This window comes from Colletotrichum siamense (genome assembly GCF_013390195.1).
Source record: "Colletotrichum siamense strain Cg363 chromosome Unknown KSG_Cg363_contig01, whole genome shotgun sequence".
NCBI lineage: Eukaryota > Fungi > Ascomycota > Sordariomycetes > Glomerellales > Glomerellaceae > Colletotrichum > Colletotrichum siamense.
This window is the reverse complement of record NW_023501014.1, coordinates 2,316,833-2,335,304: the sequence shown is the minus strand read 5'-3', so window position 1 is coordinate 2,335,304 and position 18,472 is coordinate 2,316,833. Positions and strand designations below refer to the sequence as shown.

At 54.4% G+C, this 18,472-nt stretch overlaps 4 protein-coding genes across 4 annotated transcripts; all 4 read right to left on the bottom strand.

Moving 5' to 3' along the window:
* Positions 1 to 288: 288 nt before the first annotated feature.
* On the bottom strand, positions 289 to 1,761 carry taf7 (Transcription initiation factor TFIID subunit 7; the record flags this gene model as incomplete). The annotated part of the gene is made up of 1 exon (XM_036632430.1): positions 289 to 1,761. One exon carries the CDS (start codon positions 1,759 to 1,761, stop codon positions 289 to 291), a length of 1,473 nt encoding a protein of 490 aa, XP_036502640.1.
* A 2,446-nt stretch (positions 1,762 to 4,207) lies between these two features.
* On the bottom strand, positions 4,208 to 5,296 carry CGCS363_v000580 (uncharacterized protein; the record flags this gene model as incomplete). Its single annotated transcript, XM_036632429.1, has 1 exon — positions 4,208 to 5,296. The coding sequence occupies one exon, from the start codon at positions 5,294 to 5,296 to the stop codon at positions 4,208 to 4,210; it is 1,089 nt and encodes a 362-aa protein (XP_036502641.1).
* A 775-nt stretch (positions 5,297 to 6,071) lies between these two features.
* On the bottom strand, positions 6,072 to 7,794 carry CGCS363_v000579 (Eburicol 14-alpha-demethylase; the record flags this gene model as incomplete). Its single annotated transcript, XM_036632428.1, has 3 exons — positions 6,072 to 7,208; positions 7,271 to 7,468; positions 7,549 to 7,794. The coding sequence occupies 3 exons, from the start codon at positions 7,792 to 7,794 to the stop codon at positions 6,072 to 6,074; spliced, it is 1,581 nt and encodes a 526-aa protein (XP_036501860.1).
* Positions 7,795 to 11,983: 4,189 nt separating this feature from the next.
* On the bottom strand, positions 11,984 to 13,831 carry CGCS363_v000578 (uncharacterized protein; the record flags this gene model as incomplete). The annotated part of the gene is made up of 1 exon (XM_036632427.1): positions 11,984 to 13,831. The coding sequence occupies one exon, from the start codon at positions 13,829 to 13,831 to the stop codon at positions 11,984 to 11,986; it is 1,848 nt and encodes a 615-aa protein (XP_036501859.1).
* Positions 13,832 to 18,472: the final 4,641 nt, after the last annotated feature.

The following is an 18,472-nucleotide window of genomic DNA, read 5'->3' as shown; positions in this document are numbered from 1 at the left end:
CGGCGGTCGCGGGCTTGGGTCATGTACCATACAGAGCATGAAAAAAGGTGGTTTGGCTCTTGTAAAATATCTACTGTCGGCGTCGCCGGCTCTTATATCATCACTTCAATGACGCAACTAGAGAGGAAAGGACGTTGCGAAGCACCTTGGCTTTCAATATTATGCTTATGTGCCTATGATTCTGCTCTAGGCATACATAGCTGTAGAAATGTGTGTATGTGACCCACGACAGTGGTCAACCCTTTTGAAGAATGCCCCACGCTATTCCCAGTGCTTCAATGGCACCAACTAGTCCTCATCCTCTTCCTCTTCTCCTATAGAGGTCATCTTGAGATGAAGCTCTGCCTTAAGGTCCTTGAGGCGAGACTCCACGCGGCCACGCAAGATCTTGTTGCTTATTGTAGCCATCTCAGCCTCCTTCTTGCTGATTTCATTCTTGAGTTGTGTAATATCTTCACGGACGGCCTTGACTTCATCCAGACGGGCTCTGTCGTCGTCATCTTCATCGTCGTCGTCGTCGTCGTCCTCATCTTCTTCGCTCACAGCGGATTCCTCTCCATCGCCACTGTCTTGCGCGTTGGCCGCTGGCGTACCGGTGTTCATCGTCATCGGTGTAGCTGCCTCAAACTGTGTTGCTGGCGTTCCAACTTCGGTTGTTGGTTGATTCATCTCCTCCTCAAAGGCAGCCTCCAGCTCAGCTTCAAGGTCATCGTCAAACAGTTCGCCGTTAGCGTAACCCTCGGCCGGGAAGTAACCACTATCGTCTGCCTCGCCATCGGCATCTTGTTCGTCTTCGGAGTACTCCTCGTACGTGGGTTTGTTCTCATCGATGAGTTCGTACTTGGAGGATACAGCAGCCGCGTCAGCCGCTAAAAGCTTCTTAACCTCATTTTCCTTCAGTTCGATCTCCGACCGACTAATGACCTTTGCAAATCTCTGATTGGCAGCGTCGTGCATGGGCGGTGTCAGACCGTGAGGCCATTTGAACCCGGGTTGGATCATCGGCGGTAATGGTACCTTCCTCGCCTCATCCTCACTCTTGACTTGTTGAAAGACAAGAAGCATGTGGCAGATGTCGGCCGACTTCATGAAGGTTTTCCTGTCCCAAGACTTCATGCCCTCTGTGATGGTTGGCAACTCCACCATAACTGCCGCGTAATGCTGGCCTTTGACGATAACCAAAGCGCGTCGGCTTTCGTCGTCGATAAACTTGATCGCAATATCCGCGCCGCCGTCTTTTCGTGCCACACCGACCTTTCCTTCCTCTATACAGTTCCTGACATATTCACAGTGTTCGCCGGGCATCATACGCAAGATGAACTGTTCCTCGATGACGGGGTCCTTCTCTTGGTCGCTAGCCTCCGAATCGTAGCCATCGCCGGGGGGATGAACTGGTGGTTTGCCTTTGGCCTTAACCACAATGTGACGGTTGCCTGGAGTCGCCACGGTAGGCGTTTTGAGGAGCTTAATCTTCTTCGCCGACCGGCTTAAGCCATCGTCGTCGATCTCGTCTTGTTCGCGCTTCTTCGATTCGATGAGCTTGCTCGTTGGCTTCGGTTGACGTCCTGCCTTCGTCTTCACAGGTTTCGGTGTGTCGGTGCTGGCGGGCGTTGGCGGTTGTGAGGGTTTGAGCTTGATCTTCGTTGTCGAGAGAGGAGTCGACACTGACGGCGTCGCGGGCGTCCCGTTTGGTTCGCTGAATGATGCCTTGAGCTTCAACTTGGGTCGCGGCGGCGGCGGCGGAGCGCTTATGTCAGGCATATTGAGGAAGGTGTAGTAGGGAAAGGCTTGGATATATCGATTTCGGATGCGCTGCGGGATTCACGAGATGTGGCGATGGGTGAAGCTGTCGCGCCAGGGGTGGCAGGCGCCGGTCGGAGCCTCCCTCGTGACTAGGCGGATCGCATTCGAAAATGTTAGGTAGCGTATGAAGCAGAGTGCCGCGACAAAATACTTGCTAACGATGGGATTTGTCGACAGTGGAGGCTGTTTAGAATGGAAAACCCGGAGTCGTCGCGGAAAGTTCTCTGGGTCCGGTCCTTCCTGTTGGCTTGGAGGTGTGGCGCACCGTCCCAGGACTTCCAGATTCAATGGACTGTTGCAGCGCGGGAAAGGTACCTGGGCGAGGTATCTGGGGTACCTAGTGCCGCAGCCTTGCAGGACACGCGTGGTAAGTTTTAGCGTGACAAACACACCATTCGCGCCAAACTCCACTGACAAGGTAGGGGGCGCACAGACGTTCCTCGTCGCTTCGACAGCAGCAGACGTTATCACCATTTTCCATTCTATGACTGAAGAGACTCTATTCATATCTAGAATAATGATCGAATCGGGAACTCTGCTACGGAGTATCGTTTATATCAGGTCTCCCAATGCGCCTCGTTCTCGCCAAGCAAATACCCATAGGCCCAAAGCCCTTTAATCACCCAGCACCTAGCGAAAAACTTGTCTCCCCATCCTTCAGTTCTAGTCCTCGCCAACATCAATGGAACTGGCGACTCGCGAGACATCCTCCCATTTCAAAGTACCTCCCACAGCAACAACATGTCGCCAACCATATTTGCTTTTCTTTCCCTCTCTTAGATAATCCGGCAGCACTGTGACCAGTTCCAGTTGGAACTTCTGAGAAATTTCGAAGTCGGAAATGTTCTCGATGAACTTGTACACGAATGCTCGCACTGCGTTGAAGTTTGTGGATTTCAGCTGCAGATATGCGTCATGAGCATCCTTCTGGTGCTGGCGAAACTCTTCCATTCGAGTCTTGGACGCCTTCTCGCGACTGTTGCCGGAGGCTGAGTGCTTTGGCCTGGTTTTCGATCGAGTTTGCGTCGGCTTCGGGGAGCTAGACTGTGGGTGCCCGCGCGTATCTAAGTCGACCACTGGCGAAAGTCCATCCTCTTTTCTTCGCTTCACTGCTACTGCCTCATCTTACAGCGGTCAGCTCATCTGCGAAACCAGATTCCTTATCGACTTACCTGTCGTGATAGGTCGTTTGAGGTCGCGAACCACAGGCAACGCTGGTGCTGGCGCAGTCTGTTGGCCTGATCTCAGATCTAGGTTCCTTTGAAGATTACGGATGTCGTGTTGCACTGTTTCGGCATTTGCGTTTTGTGTGGTCTTTTGTGTATCAAGTTGGCGCTGCATTGCGTCTAGCCTTGCTTCCAATCGCTCCTCTGACTGGCGGAGCTTCTTCATGAACGCCGATGTCTGACCTTTGAGCTGCTTTTCTAAGGCGTTGAGTTCTGCTTGAAAAGTGGTCCGAAAGTCCTCCTTCTCCTTCTCGCTGGTGTCGAGTCGTTTCTCAAAGTCCTCTTGCTTCTGGCGCTGCTTCCAGAGCTGATCATAGAGATTGTAGTACAGCAGCGTGTCTGGTAAGATCGGAACATTGCTAGGAGCCTGCGCATAATGGTTACCATGATTCCACGGACCCTCTTCTGACCAGGTCAACGAAAGATTGGAAGGGACTGCTTTTACCGGCGTGGAAGAGGATGTCATTTGATCCGTTGCCATTGGTCTGGCGGGATAGGTCACGCTCATTCTGATTGAATTGTTGAACGAATCTCGGGTTCGCGACGGGAATACAAGACAGCAGCTTCTGAATACCAAAGATTAAGGGGAACGTGGCTAGATTGGAAAGAAATCGGAAACGAATGTGAGAAGAAGCCCATTCAGCAGTAAGAAAGACGCGGGGAGGGATGTGGCCGACACCGTGCGTCGGTCGGCATTGGGAATCAAACGAAGGGCTCTGATAATGGGAGAGGGGAAGTTTAACGGCGGAAGGAAGGCAGACACGTAGTAGGGCAGGTGACGGGCTCCAAGGCAAGCGCCGGTGCAGGCTAAGGACTGCCTTTCACCTCATATAAGTACCTTGTTTTGGGAAAGAAGGCCCCCTCGCCTTTAGTCTCCGGCGGCAGGAGTCTCCCCTTAGCACCTTCCTCGGTTGCGGTGACGAGGAAGGAAGCCCCTCTTCAGCAACTCTGTTGACTCGCAACTTCTTGGCCTATCTGAACTGTCATGTTGTACTCACCTCCTGTTCAAGGTGTCCAGAGGCACAAGAAGTGGACGGCTGAGTACCGATCAAAGTATGCATCTTCGACGTGGCCCGGCAACGAAACAATGCGATTGAGCGAATTCCATAAGTTGCAAATTAGGGTAGGGTAGTTAGTCGCCTTCCATTATTTCCATCCAATATCCCAGAACGCGCCGTTCAAACGTGTGCTTGCCCATTCGTCCCTGCCCTCGTCCCGTTCAGACTAGCAGCCGGTTCCTTCCCGTGTCTCGACGACACCCCTTGTCTTGAGTTCCTTCCCTGCGAGGAAGATTCGCCATCCTCAAGAGCAGTCGATGCTCTGCGGTTGGGATCGGTTCTGTTCCCCTTGACGGCAGTCCACTTGCCCACGCTCGTTCCCTTTTCGCGCTCCTCAGCGATCCATCCCAGAAAGAGCGCCACGTCTTTGGCAACCACGCCAAGCACAGCTCTGGCCTGTATCCAAGCAGGCAAGACCCCCTTTGCGTCCGATGCCGTTGCCATGATCCATTCGATTGCGCCCGTTGGCGTCTTCCTCACTCTCTCGACGCTCACATAGGCTGCCATGACGATCCCCTTCTCCTTCACCAGTCCGCCGTAGTCCGCCTTGTCGAGATCTGCCATGGGAATAGACACGACGATGAACTCGTCGGCTTCCCTCGCCTTTGCCGTAATGATCAACTCGGGAAATACGCGGTTCTTCAGCGGCATCCCGAGTTTGTGTTTGATCTCAAATACGCCGACCTTGAAGTCGTCCCACGTCGAGCCGCCCTCTTCAACAGCGACCCCGGCACAATCCCAGGCCAGCGCCTCTCTCGCCTCCATGACATTCGGAGTAAACGCCTTCTCGGCCTCAACATGGTCGTCCTTGAAGCACTTTACAAACTCCTCCCAAGCCGCAGTCCCCTTCGAGGGCCTGTCCTTGTGAATACTCCTCCGACAAGCCCACGTCTCAGGAGCATCCACGCCATTAGACAGACTGTTCCTCGCCGCCTCCTTTTCGAGCTCTGCGGCGGGGATAACGCGCTCGTACAGCTCAACCTGCGCCGTCGACTCAGGGTAGGACTTGGTGCCCTTCGCCTTCCACTCACTTGGCCGTGCAGTACCATCCTTGGGCGCGACGGCATCGATAAAAGGGACGGCTTCCTGCAGCACGGCGATGAGGAACGGCGCCAAGTCGGCCGTAGTTGCGCTCGGCGCCGGGAGCTGCTCCGTCCGGAGGCCCCATAGCCGGACCAGGGGCCCCAGGTTCTCGTCCTCCGCGCTCATTCCGACTGTCGGCATTGGGCGTAGATCCCGGATTCTTTGACGAGTAATGCGACCGCACGAATTTGCCGTCGCAGGGCGAATCTTTGGACTGTTTATCTTTCACGCGGTAACCTCGATATATATCGAGTGACGACGGACGGTTCGGGATGCAATTGACGTTGGATGCGACGTCAAGGGATAAACTCAAAAACCCCCACGCCAATTGTACGCGGCTGTTCGTAAGGCGATTGCGTGAGTGACGGCTCTGGGTATGAGTGAGCCTAAGGTGTAGGATTGGGATGAGGCGAAGGTTGAGAAGGGGGGATGTCCCGGTCTGAGACGTCGTCCAGACCACCCCAGTTACCGCACTGACTTTGAAACAAAACGCTGTGCCGACCGACCGAACAAGTCCCAGCATGGGGAAGTCGTCAACATCACCATCCGGCCGGGCCCCGCACCCTTGACATGCGCCTGCACGGGGACACAGTACGGCCTGTGAGCTTAAACTTCTGATTAACAATATACGTCAAATTCATCAGCGCGATTACGGTTTGCGCCACGGGGATCGGCAATTTTTTTCTTTCTTTGGTGGGATTGATGGATGTTGGTCGTGATGTCATAACGTCTTTTGTATTAATATTATTCGACAGCGACCATCTTTAGTCTGCCATCTGCGCCGTAGCGCTCTCATGTCTATGTCTTTTTCTTGTCTCCGGCCATGTGATATAGTCATAATGGCTTACAATATACATTCCCTAAAACCCAAAATCTGACCAAATCCCGCTCCCACAAAAACTTACGCCTCACGCTTCTCCCAGTAAATGTTGGCAGGCTCCAGAGGCCGCGAGAAGAGAGAGGCATAGTCTGTGCCGATGAGCTTGTCGCTGCCGTCGGCGTTGCGGAACTTGAATTCTCTGACAATCATGGCGGTAATGGTCTGCAGCTGCACGTTGGCAAACTGCTCGCCGATGCAACGGTGACGGCCGGCGCCGAAGGGCAGGTAGGGCGACGCGGCACCCTTGCTGACGAGACCGTAACCGTAATCGACCTTCTCCTCGTCCTCGGCATCCTTGCCGCCAATCTTCGGGGCGTTGGGAGAGTCGGCCTCCCAGCGGTGGGGGTCCCAGACCTCGGGGTTGGGGAAGTAGGCGGGATCGGTTCCAGAAACTCCGGGAGCGGCGAGAAGGGTGTGGCTGGTGGGGATAACAAACTTGGTACCGGGGACGGGCATGGGAGACTTGACGGCGCGCATGATGGAGTGGATAGGAGCGTGCAGGCGGAGGGTCTCCTTGATGATGGCCTGGTTGAGGGGCAGCTTTGCGAGGTCCTCGTACTTGAGGGGAGGCAAGTCCGCGCCGAGAACGCGGACTTGCTCCTGGTAGAGCTCCTCCATGATCTGGGGGTACTGGGCGAGACGGAGCATAATCCAGGAGCTGGTGGAAGACGAAGAGTGCTGGCCGGCCATGAGGAGGGCGATCATCATGTGGGCGATCTCGTGGTCGGGGACCTTGGTGCCGTTCTTGTAGGTGGAGTTCATAAGGTGGGACATGATGTCAAGACCGTCAGTGCGGCCGTTGTCGCGGCGGTCCTTGATGGTGTCCATGTAGATCTGAGCAACGGTGCGCTGGGCGTGATCGCGCTTCTTGTTCCAGGGGAGAGGCGCCCAGTGCAGGGTGAAGTTGATGGGGGTGAAGCCCATGTCGAGGTCGTGGTACAGAGCAGCGAGGGTCTCGTCGAACTTGTTGCGGATCTCGGCACCCTGGAGCGCGTGGGAAGCGGTGAAAATGGTGATCTCGGCCATCTTCGGAGGCAGGTTGACGACGCCGGAGTTGGCCTTGAAGTCAGGGTTGCGCTTGAAGTAGTTGGAAACCTCGTCGGCGATGATAGGGACGTAGGAGCGGAAGGCCTCGGTGGTCAGGGCGATCTTCATGAACTGGAGGGGCGGGAGCTGTCAGCAACAAAGCTTCCGGCGGGAGAGTTTCCGCGGCAATGTACCTTCTTCTGCTCCATGAGCTTGGCGTTGGGGCAGTCGTAGACGACGTCGCGTCCAAAGACAGGAGTGGTCAAGACGGTGTAGATCTCCTCGGCGTTCACATCCTTGAGCTTGCCGTTGAGAATGAAGTCGTTGCCCTGGGGGCCGACGGCGACGGTGGTTCTCTTGCCAAGGAGGACGAAAGTGAAGATATCACCATACTGTCAGGGTGATGCTTGTCAGTACGGGAGGCTTGTTCCGGAAGTTTATTGCGACACTGGGAGTCTTAGGGTGCGCATACCTTTTCACGGTTGACCTTGAAGAAGGTCGGGGGGTCCATGCCATATGTGATGGTGCTGCCGACGAAGGGGAACCAGTGGAAGACCAGAGGAGGCTCGTTGGCGTTCTTGAAGAGAGCTTGGGACAAGACATTGAGGACGACGGAGAGGACGATGACGGCGAAAAAGCCGACGGTGACCTGCAGACCAGTTCCCAGATTCTGGAACTGGTCCGACAATGGTCCTGCGACCTCCTGCAGGAGACCCATCCTCGAGGGCGCGAAAAGGGGTCGCTGGTAGTGTGAAGGGAAGCGAAGAAGGAGCCAATTGAACGCGGACTGGCGATGTCGTCGAGTTTGGCTGCGATCGCAACTTTCTTGACCGGAGGTAGCACACGAGCAGCAGTGGCGCGAGAGAGAGCAGAGGGCGTAGGTTATCGAGAAGGGGGGGCTACAGAGGTGGTTTTAAATTATCACATAGTGAGATTAGATATCTGCCGCGTTTTGTTGGGTCCCACATTTTTGCGCAAGCAACCTGCGCGATGAGCGAGCCAATGCATGGTCCATATGGGAAAGCTCCCGGCGGTCAAGCGCATCTCGCATATCCATGGAGCCCAGAAGCTGTGACATCTGGCCAGTGGCACGGTAGCCACCCGCAACGCATTTTGGGGGCGTCTGTCACAGGGGCCCTAGGCCGTCCCTAGATCGTCCCTAGTGCCTAGAAGGCCTGAGCCGCTCAGTGCACCTGCCAGGAAACAGGATGCATGGTTTGATTTTTTTTTTTGATTTTTTTGCCTACCTTTCCTGCCAGACCTTTGCGGCTTGCCCCTTAGTGCTTTGGAGACTGTTGCTCCAGCTTGCATGTTGCGCCAGAAAATCGGGAGCAAGGGTGCCGGATGGGCCAATGAGTTGGCACCGGCTACCGACCAATGACGGGCCGTTCGTATTCGTATAAAGAGACCCTCACTGCCTAATCGAGCAGTGGCAGACGGGAATGATTCGATAGAAGGCCAACACCGAGAACTCTAGAAGCAAGTCTTTCAATGCGATGAAGCCACTTTCAAATTGCCCCCATCCAGTCGCCAATCGACGCCCTTTTCCACCTTTGAAACACTGTTGTCGTGAAGGGCTTCTGGTGCCCTCCGTCTTCGATTCGCTAGAAACTACCCCAGCCGACCCTCGTCCCTGTTGGCGGAAATCTGCGAATCTGCCCGAGGCAGGTACGGATAATACAGCGTCCAACGGTGGAGGTGGTCTGTGGCCACTCACATGCTCGCAATTGCCAACCTGGAACCCGAATAAGAATCCGAGGGCCAACCTCACCACCATCTCCATCTGCGCCTCATCATCGCACATATCCTGTATTTCCGATGGGACTCAAGCTTTTGCCATGTCTTCAGCTTCGCAAGGTTCTGTCAACGTCAACTCTGCCATTGCATTCGTTGCCATCACTTCTTCCAGAGCGTGCGTCCGATATTCATCCTGGACGAGGGGCTGACAGTTGCCCCTCCATTCTTGACACTTGCTGGAGAGACAACGATTAGCTAATCGTCGTTCTTGCGTCAGCCACAACCAAACGTCATCAGATCAAACTCGTGTTACTCATCACGATTGTTCTTCGTGGATCTGTCACTAGTCTAGGATGCAGCTTGAGCTCCTGTCGTTTCTCTGAAGCATGAAACGGGCTCTTATCATTCTAGTTGACATCTCTGCAGCGTCTGGGCGTTTCTGCGAAGTTGGGAAACTGTTGCAGCTTGTCGACTTGATATTAGCCACTCCTCATTCACCGGCTTTATTACCATGTCAATTGCAGGTTCCATCACCATGTTGTTTGACTGTCTTCAATCGAGAACACGTGGGAGATATTATGCCCCTGTCGCTGGTACGTACTGCGCTTTCTAATGTACGAGATACTAGGGATCAACTACATCTCACACTCCTTAGGTAAGATGGATGGGCTGCGGCAACTCGGATAGCACTCCAGTGTTCGCAATTGCGTTGCGGTAAGTTGGTACTCCAAGGACCCCGAGGGCCACAGGAGCCGAATACGAGGTGCGGGTACAAGCCCGCTCGCAACAACTCGCCGAGCTCACGTTACTCGAGTTCCACGATAAATATATCGACGATGAACATGCGTGTATGTGCTCGTTTCAACACCTTTGGCTTTTGTTTTCTTCTCTTTTCTTCTCTTTTCATCTGTTTTCTTACATACAGCTGGTGGACTCTTCCTTTTTTGGCAGACATCACCTAGCTATCTGTTGTCGACAGAAAACCCAACGAAGGTCTGCTGGCTATCGCGCTGTTCCGAGGACATGTAGCTTACTCGACTCGGCACAAGCGAGGCCATCCTTACAACGGTAGTGTACGCCTTCCAGACTGGAGTAGTTGCGTTGAAAATGACCAGAGTACTTGTTGCAAAGTGGTCTGCCATAGAGGGGTGGATGGCAGCCAGCAACGCTTTTTCCCGCACGAAAGCGAGAGACCGTGAATTCCAAACGATCATGATGCCTTTTCGTATGGCAGACGGTGTTGACAGTTTTGACGGCATCAAGGTCACGTTAATTGTTGTCTAAATACCTCGTTCTTTGTATGTAGCTTCAGTTCGGAGCACTGCTATGTTGAACCCGCTGTACTGGTTGAATGAAATCAATCCAATTCCGTGCTTACTTTTCATGTACGATTGAATGTGAAGCTGCTTTCTAAATCGTTACCTTTGTCAAAGATCGTGTCTTGCCATCTGGAGCGCACCTGCCGGACTAGGCATGCACTCACGAGAGCCTCACCTGGGCGACGGAGGGCACCCCCAAAAGTCATACACGACCCGTAAAGACCACAGTAGTCACCATTAAAGGAGTACAACACTCCATTCGTGTCTATTTTGTCGTTTGGAGAGAACTGGACACTAGCAGCGCATTCACTTCGCTCCGTTTACATCGTGCTATTCCCAGGCTCAGCGGGCTGGCCAGCTTAACTATGGCGAACGCCAGCGACAAAAGAGAGAGGCGAGAAAAGTTGACTGCAGAATGTCAACAGAGGTCACATTATACCTCGGGGTATTAGATAAAAGCTCTGCTAGTACTTCACGTGAAGCAGAGAATAGTATCGAGGGCCGAAAGGTCTCGGCACCAAACGGACGGCAAGCGATCTCGACAATGAAGACAAAAAAACAAAAAAGGAATCACCCTTTTCATGGCCCTCGACGTTTTTCGAACGAGCGCCCCCCTCAGACTCAGTTTGCATCTCTGGAGGAGAATTTGTTTTAGCTATTCGCTTTTACCAACTGGGCCACTTGGTCCCAGCTGAACTGTTGAAAGACCATGGGACGAAAGCTGGCCAACTAGCTTCGGGGCTGGGAAGGAAGCTCACTTGGAAAGAGCAAGAGGTTCCATAGTACCTGCCTGCCTGCCGTTGGTCGTGAGAGTTGAGTTGGCCCAGTCGACTACGCACGTCGCATGCTCGTCATCACCCACGACAAACACACCGCAGGAAACGTGAGAGAAGAGCAAGAAGAAAATCCTTTCCGTATGACTTACTTCTTCTCTGAGAAATCAGCTCCAGCCGGTTGTATATGGATCTAGTCTCACGGCATGTCATCCGGCACTCCGCGTATTTTGTAAGGCGACCGCCACATGTGTGATGCAATATCGTTTACCCTAAACTGCGGATCATCGACATGATATATATATGACCATGTGCATGATCTGCGAGACCAACGCAATGCAAAGTAGATCAATCGTCCGGGGTCTATCTAAACCTCAGTCTTGACGTGGTCGCAAATAAACGGGTGAGGTCGACGATCCCCCGTGTTACGCAGCAAAGGGGCACCTGCCTCCAAGCGAGAAACAACACCAAGCAGCCGGCTGCACTACATCACCAACGGGTAGAAACATGCGTCCGGGCAGCGTACGATGGTGACAGAACAAATCATTTAGCTGAAACCCAGACATGCCCCCTCCCCGCGTGATCCAAAACATATGCGCTTCTGGGGTTTGCGCATTAGTTTCTTTCACGGCAGCGAGAAATGGCACACAAATATAATTTTACTGTTTCTTTTATTTTGTTTTGCTTGCTAGCTAGCTATTGTCTCGAATTCAGCTGTGCCTCGAAGGAACACAGACCGCTTCGGTATCGTGGTATAGTGTTGTGTTTGTTTTGGTTTTTTTTTGCGTGTAATATGATTAGATGTGGCAGTAACGACCGTCGGCTGTTTCTCTGTTCTCAGCCTTAATGCATGCGAAACGCTGCTCATTGAAGCACGTTTGCAGAGGTATCTCTTTGATGAATCCCGGGAACCTTTAAAAACCAAAAACCATGTCCAAGTATGAAAAAGGAAAATAAAGACCGCATTTGCCTTCGCTGTTGACGCCGTACACCTGGAACCATGCAGATGAAGTAGATGTTGAATGCTGTCCTCATGGCTCGGCTGAGCGAGCCATACATGCCCTCCTGTCGAGTCTTCTTAGAAAGTAAGGCCAGTCCACCCGTACGGGCCGTCGACATTGATCCAGTTGTGGTGCTCCATTGCGCGCTCCCAACCCATCATGACGGCCAGCAGACGGCAGCCCATGGCACTGACGGTGCAGATGACCGTGTCACTAGAATCGGCCAGCACGGCCAGATCCATCAAATAGGCGCGGCCAACGTAGCTCCGGAGACGGAGCGCTTCGGCCGAGGGGGCTAGTTGCTTGTTCTTGGCTGTCGCAGCGTTGGAGGCACTCATGGAGGACAGGCCAAGGTTCCAGAACATGGCGGCAAAGAAGCCGCCCTCCCAGCCGAAAGCCTCATCCTCAAAGTGGTGCATGACATGCCTGTCGGGGGTAGCCTTGTGGACTTCCTGCTTGGACGCCAGGCGAATCTGCTCCTGTGCGCGCATAGAACCCTTGAAATCCTCCGCATCGTAGACTGTCGGGTCGTCGGAGGCAAGGACAATGAAGGACTTGCGCTTGGCGAGCTCGTCGTCACCCCCATCGACACCGGTGCCGTTGTGCTTGCTGTCAATGACCTCCTGAGCAGCGTTCGCAATGATCTCCATCGGGATGTAAGTGCCGTGGTACTGGTACTCGGTAGGGTGGCAGTCGCCATGTCGGACATGAACGCCGACAACGACGCCGTTGTTCGGGTTGCCGTTGCCAACAATAGTCTTGTCCCTGATTTCCTTGACACGCTTGTTGACGTACTGAGCGTCGTCCTTGTTGAGTTCCCAAAGAGCGCGGTATCCCTCGTGTGCCAGCTCAAACAGCTCCCGCAACCCCTGCTCGTCCTGTGCGCGGAAGTCGGAGTGAGGTTTGCTGATGGATCCCGCCCACATCTCCTTCGCTGTCTCGGATGTGACGACCAAGTGGCGAGCTCTGGGAGGACAGGGAATCATTTCGTGGCGGGGAGGAGGGCGACAGAGGGGCACGGGAGGCGCTTGGAAGATATCGGTGTACTTGCCGTACGCCCAGCGAGAATCGTCGATGAAGAAGGCTCTACCTTGCCTCTTAGCGAGCCCGTAAAATGTCCAGAGCTGCATGATGGTGTGCCCAATGCCGGCGTCTGCAGTCTCCATGATGAAGGTCATGGAGCTTTCGCACACGGGCTTTTCAACCAGCGAGTCCTTGTTCTCCCCAACCAGGTCTCCATCGTGACCTTGACCCTTGCTTGGCCATTTGGCAGCGACGTCCGGGAGAAGACCGGTCTTTTGAGCTTCTGCAACGTCGATGAAGTACGGATCATTGGGGGCATCTTGACTCAAGAGGTTCTGATCAAGAATCTGAGTTCGGTGGCGCATGTCCCTAACGCGCGCGGCAACCTCCTTGCACTTCTTGCACATGTCCCCGTACTCCTTCACTGACAGCGGGAAGTCGTAGCTTGGAGGGATTGAAACGGTCCACTTGGATTTGCCACCGTGGTCGGACATGACGATTGGCGTGGGAAAGTCGGGTAGATCGTCTTGTCCAACCATCTCGAAATCATCGTGGGCCGAAAATGGCAGGTTGATGGAGGGGACGCCAAAGCTCGTTCGGAATGGGAAAGTCGCAAAGTAGAGCAGCAGCACCGTGAATGCGAGCCAAAATGTGAATCTGAATACACGGGTAGGTCGGGGGTGGATGGGCGACTTCCGGGGGGGCGGGATAAGTGCTGGTAGGCTTGGTGATGGTGGTGGAGAGGAGAAGAGGAGGTGGTTGAAGCTGAAGCGGGAAGAGGTGGCGGATAGCGGCACCTTTTCCCACTTTGAAGAGCCGGTGTGAGAGGCAGACCGTCGGAGGTTCATCCGCGGATCAGACACCGACAGCTTCGACTTGCTGAGGTCTAGAGGGGCTGGCATCTTTGCTCGCATTATATGCAACGGTTGGTGAAGAGATATTGGTATCTTCAGAAGAAGTAAAAAAGGTCGTAGAGTCGTTCTGGTCGTTTTTGTCCACTAACACGGATCGAACCAATGGGTATCTTGGAAATTTGGGAGCTTCGACGGAATAAAAGAAGCTGAAACTTTTGAGAAGAGAATTTTGGGGTGCTTTTGGCGGTTTAGTTAAGGAGCGTCGGTGGGCGTCGAGCCTGGTTGTAGGTCATGGACGGGAGATGGCGGTCTTCCTTCTAGGAAGCGTTCATGATAGTAAACGGTTCCGGTGACAGTCGTACAGAAAGGAAGCCGAGGAGTGCGGGCGGCAATGCGGTGGTCAGCGCGGTGGAAGACGAGCAAAGCAGCTCCTGCGTATCCGTACAGCACGAGACCGAGGCCGGTGGCGCGGTCGGTCGAGGGAGAGGAAGGAAAAAAGAAGCTGAAGAAACCGGGGATGGCGGGGGTAAAGTACAGTAGTGGTAAGACTCGGCCGGAAGCTTGCCCTCGTTCTGGATGGACTCTACTTTTTTTTTCTGCTCGTTTGCAGCTCAGGGTTGCAGCTGCAGCAGCTTAAAGGGATCCAGCGGCAACAGAAAAGGAAATGGGCCCTTGTCCGAGATTTGGCAGAAAACGCAGTGAACAGGACCCAAGGGGAAGACCAAAGAGGACGAAAAGTGCGATCAACTGCGTGAAGTAAATGACCGATGGTGGGTCTTGGCGGCGATCATCAAGACCGGGGTCGAGGTTGTTGGAGCAGGTGGGAAGAGAAAGAGTGGGAGGAGACAGTTCCCTGTTGCCTGCGTCTGCGTTGGGATCGCTCCTTCGGCCGGGCTGAAGACGGAAGAAGACCAGAAGACTGGAGATTTTTTGGAGCCCAGAAACTGGAGAGAGGAGCCTGGAGACTGGTTCACCGAGACGAGACGGCTTTGTATGCCGGGCCGCATGTGATGGTGATGTATGTTGACGCGGTCCGTCTGTCTCGTCCAGTCTGTGGTATATTGTTTACAGCAATGCAACGACCGGCTGACGATTGCGGTGCCTGTTCTCGGCCCTTGTGGTCCCCTTTTTGCTGTCCTGCAAACTCTATCCGATGCCAGGCCAGTGACAGTCAGAATAGAAGGGAGTGCGGTGCTGCAAATCAATTGGATAGAAGCGAAGTAGGAGATGGGACGAGAGGGCTTGTTCGTCCGGGTTCTCTGACCTTGATACCTGGAATAACGGACGAGACGAGAGAGCACGGGTGGGGGGGAAGGGGGGGTGGTGCCGCAGTTTGGCCAGCAGCAGAGATGGTGGGGAAACGCGGAAGACGGGAGATGGGTGAACAAGAAGTATCGGCGTCAGAGCTTCCAGTGTGCCAGATCAACCAGTCGTGCCGTGTCTTGTGTCTTGGTGCTGTCGGGTTCGTGTCAAGTCTCGTGCGAAGCTGCAGCGCCAGCGTCCGTGGGATGAAGTGTATGTCAGGCGTTGGATCGTCTCTGGCTGGCTTGACTTGATTGACGTGTTTCGCCTGTCTAAAAGAAACCCACGGGCGTCGGGGCGTTGCGTTTGTAACAAAGGACAAAGCTGCGCTCTTAGCTGAGGGCAGTTGGTGCTATATTGTCTTGGACTCTCCCGCGTACTGTACGCTACTCGGTGCGACTGCAACAGGCAGCGCGCGTTGGACCAACCAACGAAACCGGCAAAAGCGAAACGAGTGCTCGACATATGACGATGGGCAAGGCGGACCGGACATGGAGCAGAGGGAGCAACAAAACGAGGAACCGAAGCTCCCGCGTGGCGGTGCGGCCGACGACGACTCGTGGGACTGGGACTGGGTTTGCGACTGCGGGAGTGCCGTCCGGCTTGTCGGTCACCTCACTCAACGCAGGGCTTGACGGCCAGCAACCAGGCGTGGATCAGGCTCGTCGGGTTTCCTCGAGCTGGAGAGGGCTTCGTGATCGACCCCCGAATAGAAACTCTTGGTTCAGGGTTTCCCCTCATCTTCAGCTCCCCTCTCTGCTGTCAGCTAACGGCTGGCGTAGCGTTGCGTAGCATTTTGTCCACTGCTGAGGCCCGAAGAAGGAAGAAGCCAGGGAGATCCTCACGGGATCGTCATACCCAAGCCGATCCATTGGTGACGAAGGAAGTCAGAGCCCTGCGCCGGCTCGCTGCCGTCTTTTCCCACTCCCGTCCTTGGTGACGCTTGACTCTCTGAGCCTGAGCCCCAAACCGATAGAAGCGAGTGTTACCACCAAAGAAGCCCCAACCCAGAGTCATGGATGAGGATGGGCCTCGGGTGGGTGTATCCGCTGTTGCGCCGTTGCAACTTTGCGCCGTTGTGCATATGAGCGAGCGGCGTTGGGACCTAGGCAGACAGGCGTTCCCGACATGAGAACCACAATACTGGACCTAGCGAACCGTTGTCAGCTCCGCCATAGCAAGGCAGGAAAAGTGAAGGACAGCCAGAGAGAGGCGGAAAAAAAAACCCAGTGAGCATCTGCAACACACAGCGAGAGAAGCGGCCAGGGGTCCAGGGCCTGTAGGCGCTGACAGAGGAAGCCCAAAAAGGAAGCCGGCGGTTCAAGGATGATGCCTCTCCCCCACCTCTTGTCGTCGCCAGTCACGATTTAGGACGTTTCAGAATCTCCGGGGGGCCGCTTGGAAGGCAGTCGATGAAGCAGCCATTCACCGTCCTCGCTGCTGGGAAGGAAGCTACCAAATGCAGCAGGGGTTCTCGGAAGAGATCCGCCCCTCACGGCGTCTCGACCAATCACGATACTTCCCGCCTTGTCCATTGTCCTGCAGGGCCTGACAAAGTGTGCTGTTAGCCTCTTAGTGCGCTCGCTGCAGGCCGTCTCTGCGCGGCTGATTGGCTTCACACGCCGCCGCATCTCCATTTGTGGCTTCCCGGACCTCCTCCAGAGATGAGAATCACTTCCTTCTCTGTAAATGACCCAGTTGTCAACTCATCAATCATCCGCGCCGGTTCCATGTCAAAACGCTCATCACCGAGCCAAAGCGGTCCCGTCGAGAGGGAGAGAAAAAAAAAAGTCAATCCATCCGCAAAAAGTTAACCAGAGTGCCCGACCGCCTTTTTCCCTCTCGTCGAGTCGTCTCCCTTTCGAAAATCCCTCTTGTGATCATCGCGGAGTCGGTCCCCCCGTCCGTCCCCTCGTCGGTCAACGGCGGCGCGTCCGTCTCCTCTCCCTCCTGCAGGGCTCCAGAAGGCGACGATGTCATGATTAGAGAATCCCAATTCAGAAGGCCGCACGTGGACAGCAATATGGGGAATTACAGCCCCTGCCCCGACCCCTTTCTGGGTCCCTTCAATTTAGGTAGGCCGCTGCCGAGACTGAATTTTGACCAGAGGTTTCCTTTCCTGCAGCTTGCATGTGCGGGCAATAGAGAAAATCTGCTCATAAAAGTACCACATGTGAGCGCGCGGCACGGGATCCGGTCCTAATTCAACTTGGTTTCGTTTGAAAAGATCCGAACGGAAGCGAAGGATTCGGGAAAGGAGAGCAGGACAAGAAGGGGGGGCCAACATCGTGAGGCGGGATAGAGAGAGGGGCGGGAAAAAACAACAAGAACGTACAATTGTGGCACGACAGGCAAACACCAAGTTTCGACGTCTCCCGCTATAATTGTCGGCCTCACGATGGCGACGCAAGAGTCATGTGCGGGCAGCGAGGCAAGAGAAAAGAGGCCCAAGCTCGTTGGGTCGTCTTTTTGACTTTTTGCCGTTTTCTGCAGATCCCTATTGCAAACGGGGTCCAATCCAATTTATTTCGTCATACACGAAATTTTGGCATTGCGATCTGTCTTCGTCCATCGCGCGGCAACCAACGAAACGACCCCTCATCGTCGTCTGCCGGCCTGCGGCCTCCCGTCTTCGCTCGACGCCGGACAGGCAGAAGCCCACAAGAACCGAGGCATTATCGCCATTCTTCGTGACAAACGCAATCACAAACAATACGTCCAAACATGAAAATGAAATACCTCTTCCACGGAGGGTACACTTCGAGCCCCCCCAGCCACATTCAACATGTGGGAGGCTTGCTTCACTTGAAAATGAAATACTCGGAAGCATGGGACGGGGGGCGGTTCGCATTTCACATTTCATCCGAGGCGTCTCACGAGCATCACAAACTCAAATCACAACTAAACTTTTGTTTCCCGACACGAGATGCGCGAATAGATCCTCCCATGAACAATCAGCAAGCTCAACCTCCCAATTATCATGATCATCCCAACACGACACGGGGATCAACCAGGGGTAGAAGGGGACCAAATGTGATCTGTCACTGGACCCGGACGTCATCACACCAAGCAAATGCGACCCGTGCTGAGGAGTGAACGACCGTGCACAAGCCTTCTCCTGATATCCCGCAAGAGAGCGCCAAAAGAGAACGAGAGAGAGGATGAGAGCAAGAAGAGGACTCTGTTGCAAATCGCAAGCCACGAACTCTCACGGTCCCCAGCCTGCCCCTTCCCCTTTGCCATTTCGTCTCACTCACTCGATTCAAATCGACCTCGGGCGCGGGGACTAAAAATAAGCTATATCCCCTTTTGCGACTCCCGAGATCTAACACGGCGGCGCGCACGCCTCGCCCGCCACCATTCGAGACGCAACCTTGGCTCCCACGC